Source organism: Sinohyriopsis cumingii, chromosome 14 (genome assembly GCF_028554795.1).
Source record: "Sinohyriopsis cumingii isolate HCF-2022 chromosome 14, ASM2855479v2, whole genome shotgun sequence".
In the NCBI taxonomy this organism is placed as follows: Eukaryota; Metazoa; Mollusca; class Bivalvia; order Unionida; family Unionidae; genus Sinohyriopsis; species Sinohyriopsis cumingii.
Genome location: NC_142974.1, coordinates 11,937,189 through 11,951,167, shown reverse-complemented (window position 1 = coordinate 11,951,167; position 13,979 = coordinate 11,937,189). Strand labels below are relative to the sequence as shown.

The following is a 13,979-nucleotide window of genomic DNA, read 5'->3' as shown; positions in this document are numbered from 1 at the left end:
CAGGATAACACACAAAGGAATCAAGATGTTTGGGACTAGTACTTGGAAAGAGTGGGATGTGTCAGCCAGGATAACACACATAGGAATCAAGATGTTTGGGACTAGTACTTGGAAAGAGTATGATGTGTCGGGATAACACACAAAGGAATCAAGATGTTTGGGACTAGTACTTGGAAAGAGTGTGATGTGTCAGGATAACACACATAGGAATCAAGATGTTTGGGACTAGTACTTGGAAAGAGTGTGATGTGTCAGCCAGAATAACACACATAGGAATCAAGATGTTTGGGACTAGTACTTGGAAAGAGTGTGATGTGTCAGGATAACATGCATAGGAATCAAGATGTTGGGAGACTAGTACTTGGAAAGAGTGTGATGTGTCAGGATAACACACATAGTAATCAAGTTGTTGGGGACTAATACTTGTAAAGAATGTGATGTGTCAGGATAACACACATAGTAATCAAGATGTTGGGAACTTGTACTTGGAAAGAGGGTAATGAGTGAAGACAACACAAAAGAATCAAGATCTTTGGAACTAGTACTTGGGAAGAGTGTGTAAGGATAACACAGTAATCAAGACGTTTGAGACTAGTACTTGGAAAGAGTGTGATGTGTCAGGATAAGATGCATAGGAATCAAAATGTTTGGGACTAGTGCTTGGAAAGACTGATGTGTGGGGATAACACAGTTGAATCAAGATGTTTGGGACTAGTACTTGGAAAGACTGATGTGTGGGGATAACACACAGTTGAATCAAGATGTTTGGGACTAGTCCTTGGAATGAGTGTGATCTTCTGAAGTACAAAATTAAAATCTACTAGTACACTGGTAGGATATAATTTTGATGAAAATGTAAAGTCTTTCAAACAAACTACTAATACTTCAATGTTGATGCCTTTCAAAAGATGCTATTTCATTCCTTTTAAAGAACAGACATGGCATTCTCTGTATAATATCTACTTTTCAAAGTTAAACAAGAGTTATGAAGGTCTCATCTTTAAATGGGTCCACGCTGATATTGCCATTGCCAGTGCATGATACCAAGCTTGCTCTGTCTCACATTATTCTCTGACAAAGGCAAGACGATAAAAAGAACATCTATCATATTTTCATTAAAAGTTTCTAAATGAACACCAGATGGACTAAAGTAAGTGAGGTATATGTTAAATATTGATATAAAAATAAAAGAAATATACAATACATACATACAAGTGTCCAACTACCTTTACAAACTACTGCAGGAACTGTTGATAATACAACTTAACATATTTCATTATGGACTGAACATGTATATTGATGTTGCTCAACATGCTTAATGGTTAGTATGGGACCTCTAATACAAAAATGTCAGAATGTTTAATTCATTAAAAAAGTCAAAGGCATGGCTAATGCAAAATTTCACCATGTAACTTTGATCCAAGGTCATCTGACAAGCACAATGAAGACAGGAGAGTAGCAGGCAAAGAGACTCATTATACAAAAAAACATTCCTGAGTGATTTCAAAACTGCACCCATGCTCCCACTTTTGTTTCACTACTTCAATCTGTGCCCCTTAGTGGTAATGACAGACCATGTAGCCCATGCTAATCTTAATCCATCTTTTCATACCCAGTAAGTATAGGGCTTGCATAGTAACAGAGTGGGGACCTGAACAGTTTCCAAGTAATAACCAATGGGTCCACATCTCTGCTCCTGGAAGTGAATAAAAAACCTTGGGACTAATGTGCATTTTACAGACCACCCTGAATTATATCTGAAGGTTTACAGTCCCAATCTCGAGGAGTATTTGTGCATCAAAACTCCTGAAACTACACTAACTAGATAGGACAAATATGTCACCACCACCCACGCTTTGTCTCAATTCCAAAACTGTTGATCTCCTGTACCGACTATCTCCAATCATAACCTGAGTCTTGAAGTCAACAACAGTACACAAGACACTGCATGACATGACACATACATCTGCATGGACAATAACACATAATATTTGCCTTTTTCCCTGACCAAATTCACTACTTTTAATATGAAACCCAGATCCAAATCAACCACAGATGAAGAAAAAAAATCCGGATTTTTGAGCAATGATAATTTTTCTGTAGTTTTTGCTTTTATGCTTAAGTATGGATTTTAAGGGTAAATTTTGTAAGACTTAGGCAAAATCGTTTGAGTTGGCAGGTCTGTGTATGGCATCAATCTTGATATCAATCATTTGTCAGGGCACTCTGACTGTGTAAGGCATCAATCTTAATGCCAATCATTTGTCAGGGCACCATGACATAGTAGATATCTTGAGCCAAAAAAATTCCATTCAGAATGAACTAGACCTTGGGATGTGTGTGTGATTGATTTGGATTTTTAACATAGCTTTAACAATTTTTCAGTCATATCGCTACAATGTCTGCAGCGTGACAGTTTATAGTGGTCTAGTACTGGGGCATCATGCCACAGACATGTAGCATGATGTCCCACCCAGTCACATTATCCTGATACCAGGCCGACCAGTCCTAACACTAACCTCATAATACTGTGCGCCAAGCGAAGTAGCTGTTAGTACCATTTGTGTAAGTCTTTGGTACGACTTGGCCAGGGATCAAACCTACAGCCTCCCACATCCTAGGCGGACACTCTAACTACTAGGTCAACAGAGTGGTCCAGACCTTGGGATGAATGTGTGAGTGTGTGTAAAGTTTCAAGGCAGCCATCCAAAAATTCCAGGAGTACGGATAACAAACTGTGCTAATGAACTGAACCGAAAATAGGGCAACCCATAAGATCTAAGCTCTTCAGGTCAATGACTGGTAAAGCTAACAAGATATCACAAACATGCATTTTCAAAACAAAAAATGAAGTTGTTGGAAGACAACAAAGCTCACCTGGGCATATATTGGATTGAACATATTAGGTGTACATTTGCTAATGCCATATATGATGACAACGACAATTATAACACCGAAGACACTGCATAAGCTCTCCTGTACTTAGTGTGTGCAAGCTCAAATTCAAAGTGACAAATTCTATTGAAATAAAAATATATGCTTCCTGGGTCAGATGCTTTTCTCTAAATTTTACATTGTGTAATTTTTCTAAGTCTGGTAGGGTCAGATTACCATGTTATCTGTACATTATACTAGTACAGACTGTCAGACTAGCTGTTGGACAAAACAGATATTTTCCATATATTTACTTTCATCAGTTGTTTTCCGTATAATTTACTTTCATCAAAGTGAATCATTACCTCCACAAATCCTTTGGTTCGAACAATTCAGGTTAATTATTAAATGGACAATTAATGTTTTGATGTACTTTAAGTTAAATAAAAGTGCATGGAAAACATGTTTGTATTAAAGGTGACTGCTTTTTCTACCAACTGACCAAGATGTGTATAAATCTTTTGTTTTCCCCCTTATATCATGAAACAAGTGTTCCTCCTATGGATGGACACTCTACTGGCCAAAAAGAATTTTGGTGAATTCAAGATGAGACCATTTCTTCCATATTCCTTGAATCATGAAAATATGAATCAAACAGTATGATTGTTGGTTCTTTGGTCCCACCTACCCACCCAACCCATTCACCCTTTATAAGGCAGAAAGAGCATTGAGTTGAAATAGCTCTGAAAACATTTAAGATTTTTTTTAATACAAAATTTCCATGCATTTCAATCTAAGAAGAGCTAATTTGTAAACATACACCAGACATATTGTTTCAATTGGCAACACATTGCGGCTTTGAAACAGCTCTTTGTGGCATCCAGATCTAGTATATATCATTGGTCTTTATAACAGGCAATAGTTGGAGTTGATAAATGTATCTTTCTAGAATAATAACAATGGTAATTTTAGAAGTGTATTTCTCAGCTCCCACATGACAAACTAGTTAATCTCTTTTTTACAAAATATGCCAATAAAACAATACAGTAACTGAGGAACAGCAGCAAATGTCATGCTTTCAAGGCAACAAATCAACGAACAATGAATGCAGTGATACTGACCTCCAGAAAAGTGTAAAATTTCTGGAAATGGAAGTTTTGGTATGAAATCTTGCATTTTCTTTATTTACTGTAGCAGAAGATATTCATTTCCTCTACTGCCTGAGTGAATCATCCCAAAACGAATACTGTCACCTTATTAAATCCATTTATAATCAGATCAACAGAAATGATTCCTAGTCTAATTATGCCAATAAAATGGTAACAGATCTTTATTTGCAACTTAAGATTTTTCTCCCTCTCTGGCCTGCTGGTTTTATTAATCTTTATTTAATAATCCATTAATAATCTAATTTACACAAAACAGCATTTCTAAAGACCATATCACATGAAGACAAGATTAATTAACTATCATTAGTTATTTAGATCTTAATGTTTTTCTAAATTAATTATCCTAATAATTAATTTCAATGTCACTGCCTACATTGAAAAAAAACTTTGTTAAATCTGATTGCACTAAGACATTGGATGTCTGCCAAGCAAACTCATTAATAAACACAAGACCAATGAAAGCTACCATAAAGACAAATGAAGGCAACAAATATAGGTGCTGCTTTAACATTAATTCAACACTACGCAAAGCACATGTATTGATTTTTACTTTACAATATCCAATAATCAGTGTGTAAGCTTGTAAAACATACTGCCGTCTTCAACGTGTCAAACAAAAAATCTCAATTGTAACATCAAAATTCAATGACAAGCAAAAGTACACAAAATTCAATTATAGTTAACAATGACTCTAATAAGACTCTATCATAATGTTAAATAAACCTCAACTTTATTTTGTACAAAAATCAATATGGACCCTTGTCATGGATTTTGCATTATAAAAAAAATCAAGGATTTTCAGAACATGAAATTTAAAGATATGAATTGAAGATCACATTGTGTATGAAAAGTTTAACATGAACTTATGAATTCTGAAGACAAGTTTCTGACATCTTGCTAAATGGAACGGTAATAAAGAAACTGCTTGACAGCATTTTCTAATACTGAAAAAACAAAATAATTAAAGATTTTGCTGACAAAATACAAAGTTAACAGGCTGATTAATTTCATGTGCTTGATGATACAAAACTACTTTATTTTCATTCTGCAAAAGAAAAATCTTATTTTAATACTTCTATGTGAGAAATGGATTATTATCCAAGGTAAAACTATTAAAATATAAAAACTGCTACTTACATTGTCACTGCCTTTAAATGGAACGGAGCCCCTTCCTCCTGCTACACTGAAGCCTAGGCCAGATTGATCACGCAACAATGTGGTTGTTATTGTCTGCAATGTGAAAATGTTACATACACTTTTGTCTGTGGGTATTGGAAAGGATGTGGGTATTTGAAAGAATATTGTCTTGTAGAAAACAGAGAAAATAAATATAAACTTCAAATCTGCTGCAGTGATATGGTTGTTTTAAAAATACAATGTAATGCCATTTTAAAAAAATGCAAATTTGACAAAACACATTATAAACTTTGTCCGTCTACAGAGAATTTTGTTTCATCTCTATGTCACTGTTTAGTGTTTTCAGCTTACTAAAACTACAGAAAACACAGATATACAATCTGCAATCTATGGACTTCTGTAGTTTTTTAATACACTGTGTGTGTAAGCAAAATACCTCTCCATAAACTTCTGTGCCCTCCTCTGGCTCAAAGGTAACTGTTGCAAAACTGACGGCATGTGTTTTCTCTTCCACAGGAGGTTCCACCTAAAATTCAAAGACACTAAGATTTACATCTAAACATCAAAATAAGTCCTAAAAAAGGAGTCTAAAGGTGACCTCATGCTGACATGGCCATTTATTTGAACAGGAGTAGAGACAACAATGTTATAAAGATATGACTTTCCAGCCAGAAGTAGCAATAACAAGATTTTCAAGAAGGTTGCTGTGGTGGCCATAATAAAGGTCATATTGGCACCATTTACAGATTTCCAGATGGCTGCCATGGCAGCCATACTGCATGTCAGATTGGCATCATTTTCATTTATGTCCAGCTAGACATCATAAGTAGTCTGTTAGTTAAAATCAAATGTTGATATGACCATACATTCTGAATTAGTAGAGATAAGAAAGATTTCAAGATGACTGTCATGGTGGCAATATTGGACATCTGATTGGCACCATTTTCATTTAATACCAACAAGACATCATGAGAAGTATTTCAGTCAAAACCCCAGGCAGATAAAACCATCTATTAAGAAGACGTAGGGTTGGATAGATTTTCATAATGAACACCATGGTGGCTATATTTGAAGAACAGATCAACACAATTTGCATTCAGGGCCAACTAGATATCAAATAAAGTCTTTTAGTAAAAACCCCATGTTGATGTAACATTCATTCAGAAGCAGTAGTGACAAGATTTTCAAGATGGCTGTCATGGTGACCATATTTGATGCCCAAAACAGTGTCATTTTGGAACAAGTAGAACATGGGATGAATGTGCATGTACAGCTTAGAAGGAGTAGTGATAACAAACTTGTGGTTATAGATAGATGGACATCAACAATGAAACCATTTCTAATTTGTTCTGTATGCTCCATAGACTAGTGTCACAACAGACCATTCAATTATCCTTTCTGGTTAATGACCAGCATAGCTAAAAATGAAGTTTGAAAATAATTTGTTTGATAAATTCATGTGTGTTGCCCATGCAATGGCATTTGTTGCTTCCAACACTACACATTTACTGAAGCATGTACTGTCTCTATAACTCATGTGCTGATTATTGTTGCTATAAATCAAAACATCCTGCCATGAAGATGGCAGTGGGAAAAATAAATGAAGAATTGTAATATTATACTAAGTTTCTTACTTCTGATTGTCATTTTTAAGATTCTGACAGAGGATCATACATAAAGTACTTGTGTGTAATACTCCTTGTGTACAATACCCCTTGCAAAACACCATTTATCTGATGTTGAATGGAAGGGGAGGGAGGAACAAGTTATTTTCAACCATTTTGCTCATACTGGTAGAAATAGTTGACAAACCAATGAATTAATTTAGACAAATGAGTAACTATCTTTTAATAAACAAGAAAATAATTTTACATTCTGAGGAAATAACTCCCATTTTTGATGTTTATTCTAAAAAGCTAAATCAAGTGAAGAATTATTTTGGTGTTTTCAAGTATTCTATTTGTTCCACAAATCTCAAAAACTGACATCTTTTGTCACATGACCGTACTCAGATGTTTTAACAAGATATCAATGTTAAGACTAAATTTCAACTTTGCTGACAAAATCCACTGCAAACCCTGATGGAAAAAATTGTACACATATTGCGATCTATTAATTAAGACCTGAAAAGAGAAATATAATACCTCTTTTGGTTTGTCCACAATGGTCTCACGAGATACAACCATTGTGATAGAGTTCCCAGCATTCTTCAGTATGTCAACAGCCTCGTAATGATCGGCATCATTTAGCGGTACTCCATTCACCTAAACAATTCAACAGAAGAACGTAAATGTGTCTGCATCTTTTGAAAACAATTTACTGCTTTACATTTGTGCTGTGTGCTCTACAGACATTTTATAAACTTCAGAACACAATGTTAAACCACTTTTTTTAATAAGATATTTTACTACAAACAAATCTATACTACAGCATTAATATCCTTTAATGATACATATAGCTGTACAAAATTCAACCTAACTTAAGAAGACTATCAAAAACCTATAAATGAATCTACATCCAAAAGTCACTCAAAATTTCCTTTTTGCAAAAGAAATTTTTGAATAATGAATTATGTTATGCATCTCAACAAAACTTGATACTACTTTTATTATAAACAAAAATGCACATCCCTTGAGTAGTATGATTCAAGTACACAAAGAAAGGATTCAAGTGCAACAACCTGACATGGTGTGACTAAATCACAAAATAAGCTGTAGCAAAGCATGAAGGAAAGTACATTTAAATTTGTGATAAAAAAGTATGTTTAAAGAAATATCCATCAAATAATGCACCGTTATGAGATCTAACATCATTTTAATTTAATGTAACAGTGAAAATAAGCCTGGTCTTCATCATTTGACCTTGAGCTTGTGTTTCATGTTCAATGATTACTACTAGACCTAGATCTGGACATTGTACTTACAGATAACAGTTTATCTCCCACTTTAACACCAGCTTTTCCTGCAGGACCATCCTCTGAGACTCTCGAAATAAAAATGCTCTGTGGAAGAGAAAATAAACATTGTTCAATCATCTTGTTAGTTTTAATATTTAATAAATAGAAACATTTCTAATCCTGAGAAAAAAAATTGATGAATTCCTCAAACATTTCTCAGAGACAAGGAAAAGACTCCTTTAGGAAAATGTATGATCCTACAACTATTTTTATCCATGATGCAAGCTGAATGCTCTGTGAAAACAACCATGCTTGCTAAGCAAGCATTATAAATAAAGAACAATAATCTCAACTTAGATAGACATGTTGATTTAGTAAATCTAGGTCCCGGTCCCTGTCATATTTGACCACCATGGCAGCTCAACAAATAAATATTGGACTTATAAATCCAAGGGCTACTGGTTAATACCTGGACCCAGAAATTCAGGACTTCCTGTGGATACCTATCCAGTCCACCACTGGTCATCTGCCTTGGTAGGAAAGGCAGTCAGCTTCAATTTCATCTGCAAGATATATCCTAATATGTGCTAACAGTGCCATTAAATGCCAACCCAAAACAACCCTGTCATATTTACCTCATCATTGCCCTTATAAGGAGTGGACCCCTTGCCCCCTGCTATACTGATGCCTAGCCCTGTTCCTGGCTCCCGGAAAATAGTGATAGTACTTTCTTCCTCTATAACTTCCTCCATTTCATCCTCCTCACCAGCCTGGTGGAAAAAACGTCAACCATTAATAGATGTGTATTATTTGTACATTCACATTTTTTTTATAGACAAAACTGACTGCAAAGTAAAGAAAGTTATAACAGTTTTAAAGTCTGAAACCACAGTAACTATACAAATTGAGATTACAGTTGCCAAAAGTTTACGTGACATTAACTGCTATATGCCAATTGTGGACTTCTTAAGATTTCAACTCAATATAAATATGAGTTGTGCTTATAAAATAAATGTCCCCACTGCAAACTAAAAAGTCTAAGTCCCAAAATATTTGTACATTTAGACAACTTTGAAAAGATGCTAAAACGATACGAAACTCTTATCAGATCATCTACATATGAATATAAATAAGCCTACCAAGTTTCAAGTTTCATTTGTCTCTCTAAAGTTGAGTTTACTTCACTGTGCTAACAAGGTTTTTGTAGTTGTTGTTGTTGCTATACATGGGAGCCCGGGAAAACCCCAGAAAGAACCACCGACCCACGAGAAGCTACTGGCAAGCTTTCTCACATACCCACACTGGCCGAGCCCAAGACTTGAACCCCCACAGACAAAGGTGAGATTGCAGTGATCCATAACAGTGAGCGCTTTAGACCACTTGGTCACATGGGACCCCTCCCAAGGGTTTTGTCAATAGGGTCTATGTTAAAAATGTACACATTTCTGAAATGGCCTGAAAATCTAATCAGGTAATTCCACACAGGGGTACATATATGCCAACAAAAAATTTGTTGGCCTCAGTTTAATGGTTTTTTAAGCAATCTTGTTGACAAGCAACTTGGCATGATCAAATGGATGGAAGTAAGGACATAAACATTTTCTAAAAAAATGTCAAGAAGCATTCCAAATTCAAACATTTCTGTAATGCCCTGAAAAATCTAATCAGGTGAACAACATAGAAATACAAGTATGCCTGTTCAATATCATTATAGTTAATTAGGTGTAGGGGTGGGGGTAGGGTTAGCAATCATCTAACAATGAACCATATTACTGAGGACTCACAAGAAAGGCTTCACAATCAGCGGTTCACCAAACAATGAAGCATTCTGCTATGGGCAATACAAGGAACACTTTACAATCAGAGGTTCAACAAACAATAAGCCATCTTGCTGAAGACAACAAGAGCAACCTTACAATCAGGCTCTCATACAAAAATGAGAATAGTGTACTACAAATGACCAGTCAAAGACAATAACAAATCCCATCCATTACTGCTTATTTCTGTCAGGAGACAATGAATTAATGTAGGATGACTAATAGATAGGGTAAACAGTACTGACCTTGAGACTCATACTGACAAGTTTTCAATTATCAGCATGATTTTACTGATACATATAGCATTAAGTGTGTGATTTAAATTTTTTATGAAGCTTTAACAATTTTTCAGTATATCACTACGATGTCTGCAGTGTGGTAGTTTATGGTGATGTCTGGGGCATCATGCTTACACATGCAGCATCATGTCCCACCCAGTCATATTATCTTGACACCAGGCCAACCAGTCCTAACACTAACCTCTTACTGCTAAGCACCAAGAGTGGCAGCTGTTAGTACCATTTTTATAAATTTTTAGTAAGACTCGGCCAGAGTTAAAAACTCGACCTCCCATGTCCAAGGTGGACACTGTAACCAGTTAGGCAACCTGAGTGGTCTCACAAGGCATAAGCATAAACTACCTGATTTTGCAGCATTCCTGGAGGTTTGGCCCCAACTTTGGCAAGGATTTCCAAAACCTTTTCCTTTGCTTCCTCATTCTGAATGATTCGTTTGTTCTTCTTATGATGAGGCGTGTCACGACGTCGTAGTGGAGTAATCTTCTCTTTCTCATCTTCCACATCTGCAGCAAAACCTACCCGCTTCTCAACATATGTGTTTGCCTCATCTTCATCCTACATTAGACACCAATGGAAAAAAATAGTCCAACAGCGTGCACAGTGTAAAACTCCACCGTAACATTATATTCAGTCTTATGCATGTCAAAACACAATAAATACCAGAGATGCTGTCAGTATTTTATCTAAAAGGGGAAGCTACCCTCTTGTCACAATATATGGGGTGGGTAAAAGAAAGAATGGAGGGGGAATGGCCATAGTTCAATAGTTACACAACACTTAACTCTCTCTCTTTGTTATTGTTCAACTCTGTTATAACTCTACTGTTCCAGCAGAAAGATTTTAATCAAATAAATATCCTTACTTTGTCATATTTTTTTAAAATATTCTTATTATTTAATGTTATCTTAATCCTTGGAGTCAGATACTTGTTTCTATCAGTCAAGTAAACCGGAAGTATTGTACTAGTATTAAAACAGACAAGATACAAACCAACAGAGAAACAAGTAGAAAAAATTGCCATTAAACATTGGTAAGGTACATGATGGAAAATGTTTTTAAGTTACTTTATTATGGATTAAGTTGAGTCACTGATTCCTCAGATAGTATAAAACAATTAGCACAGAATTGCGAAGGGGTCAGATTTCAAACTGCAAGAGTTCGTTACCTTGTGTTAACTGGGAGTAGATGAGAGTGCTATAATACCTTTTTATCTTCTAAATAAGCTGTAGTTTAACTGGGCTTGGTATTTTTTCTTTTCTACATTTAGTTTTGAAATACAGCTAAATATGGGGGCCAACTAACATGCCATGTTTTTTTGTCTATCCAGCATGCACACCAGACTCACATTCAACAATATTTTCAGGTTCAAAATCGTTCACTTTTATTTCCAGCAACACTTTCCCAGCTCCAATAATTTGATATAATTTATAACTTTAAAACTCACTGCAGTATTTGCCAAACAAAATCATCTGAAGATACACCATTCTGGTTTTCCAGGTGGCCCATATTTTAAACATGCATTTGTACAACTAACTTTATGAATTCAAAGTTAAACAATGAAAGAATGCTTGATCCAGGGCCCAATGAGCCAATCAACTTTAGCTTAACACCCATCCATGTTAAGCCAATATACACAGAACAGTTGCTGACCCGACAGAAAACAAAGATCCTAACAAGCTCAATGAGACCTCTACTGGCAGTGACGTGACTGTGACGTGACAAGCAATTTACGGGTAATACAAAAATTTGTATATAACGCTGAGCACATTTTTACATGCACAACTTTAAACTAATTTGCTTGAATTCTTGAGCATCATTGCTCTCCAAATGCACAAATTCAAACAAATTTTGCACAATGCATGCATGTGTGTACTCTGGCAGTATCTCAGAAACACCCTGTACACATTCTTTTTGAACATTCATTAAACATCCCTAAGCAAATCTGACTAACAGAGCTCATAACCTTGGAATAATTGTTAAAATACTTCACATGTGAATATAACAAATTAACTAAATGAAGTTTTATATACAATTCAGTTAAAAACAGCATTTCGAAACAGAAAATCTGATTGAAACTAGTCCATATATTTTTATTAAAAAAATTCCAAGATATGTTTACCAAAGCTAGACACAAAAACCAAATGGTTCTTAAGGATGTGCTCACAACATAATTTTAGCACATTTTATTACAGGGAATAGCAATAAAGTGTTTTTTATATTAAAACTGCAACATATATCCAAATACAATCTGAAAAGTAAAGGTAATTTTGATTGTGGCACAACATAAGCATGCAAAATTAAATTAACTTCTACAATAATTAATGAAGAAAGGTACAAAATCTGATAAAAGCTGTCTTCTTCAAAACCTATGTGTTGTTGTTAGCTTTTTTGTATCATAAATTATGGCCATGTATCATTTAATATACCATACTAGAAATGAAAATGAATAAAATGAACCTCTTCATTGTAGTCCTCTTCATCTCTATAGTCTTCTTCATTTTCTTCCTCTTCTTGTTTGTCGCCTTCCTCCTCTTCCTCCTCCTCTTCTTCCTGCCCCTCCTCCTCCTCTTCACTAGATTCTTCCTCCTCCTCCTCTTCTTCTTCTGGCTCAGTTATGGGGATCGTTGTGGTGTTGGTTACTATAGTAACCTCACGGAGCAGAGGCTGAGATTCTGGTGGTTCCTCCTCATCAGATGTTGCTTGTTGCCGTGTTTCTGCATCAGATCGTTTGGTTTCCAGTTCTGGAGCTAAGGATAAGATATACTTATTATCGAAGTTGTTTTGTTTTTTACTATATCTTCATGAAATATTACATTTTTCATGACAACAAATGTTTAATTAATAATCTGATAATCTTAGGAACAACAGCATAAGCCATGAAATTTTGTCATAAGTTCTCAAAGACCACATAAAAATGCCAAATCCAAATTTCAATAAGACCAAATCCCAATCGTCCATTTCAAAATCATGTGGAATTTTCAGCAGCAGCTTATTATTATTTCTTACTTGCAGTTACTTTTATCCTGTAGAGATGGGTCATGCCCATATCCAGTTATTTCTATCATGTAGAGACTGGCCAAGGCTATATCCAGGTATTTCTATCCTGCTGAGATGGATCATGCCCATATCCAGGTTTTTCTATCATGTAGAGACTGGCCAAGGCTATATCCAGGTATTTCTATCCTGTACAGACTGGCCATGGCCACATCCAGGTATTTCTATCCTGTAAAGATGGGTCATGTCTGTATGCTGGTATTTCTATCCTATAGAGATGGGTCATGCCGATATCCAGGTATCTCTATCCTGTAGAGACTGGCCATGGCCACATCCAGATATTTCTATCATGCAGAAATGGGTCATGCTCATATCCAGGTATTTCTATCATACACAGATGGGTCATGCCCATATCCAAGTATTTCTATCCTGTAGAGACTGGCCAAGGCTATATCCAGGTATTTCTATCCTGTACAGACTGGCCATAGCCACATCCAAGAATTTCTATCCTGTAAAGACTGGCCATAGCCACATCCAAGAATTTCTATACCGTAAAGACTGGCCATGGCCATATTTAGGTATTTCTATCCAATGAAGACTGGCCGTGGCCATATCCGGGTATTTCTATCCTGTTAATGTGACACTATAAAACTAAATGCTACTTAACAATTTCCATCACCCATCTCTCTGATGCTGATTATTTTCCATCCAGACATTCACAATGCTTTCGATTTCGTAATTAAAGTTCTGTGCATCAAGTTAAACTAACAAGGAGATAAAGCTCCACAACATT

The 13,979-nt window shown here is 35.6% G+C and overlaps 1 protein-coding gene across 12 annotated transcripts in view; it reads right to left on the bottom strand.

Annotated features, from left to right (window-relative positions):
• The window catches only part of LOC149783253 (protein scribble homolog), a 184,501-nt gene that overhangs the window by 89,016 nt on the left and 81,506 nt on the right, over positions 1-13,979 (bottom strand). For 11 of the 12 annotated variants that reach the window (XM_089931472.1, XM_089931479.1, XM_089931476.1 and 8 more), the window contains exons 16-23: positions 12,650-12,939; positions 10,535-10,747; positions 8,712-8,846; positions 8,104-8,181; positions 7,325-7,444; positions 5,617-5,706; positions 5,181-5,273; positions 3,996-4,016 (exon numbers count right to left, since the gene is read on the bottom strand). In XM_089931472.1, coding sequence (XP_089787598.1) covers positions 3,996-4,016; positions 5,181-5,273; positions 5,617-5,706; positions 7,325-7,444; positions 8,104-8,181; positions 8,712-8,846; positions 10,535-10,747; positions 12,650-12,939 — 1,040 coding nt within the window. The remainder of the gene's footprint in view (positions 1-3,995; positions 4,017-5,180; positions 5,274-5,616; positions 5,707-7,324; positions 7,445-8,103; positions 8,182-8,711; positions 8,847-10,534; positions 10,748-12,649; positions 12,940-13,979) is intronic. The other variant, XM_089931475.1, reaches the window with a different exon arrangement.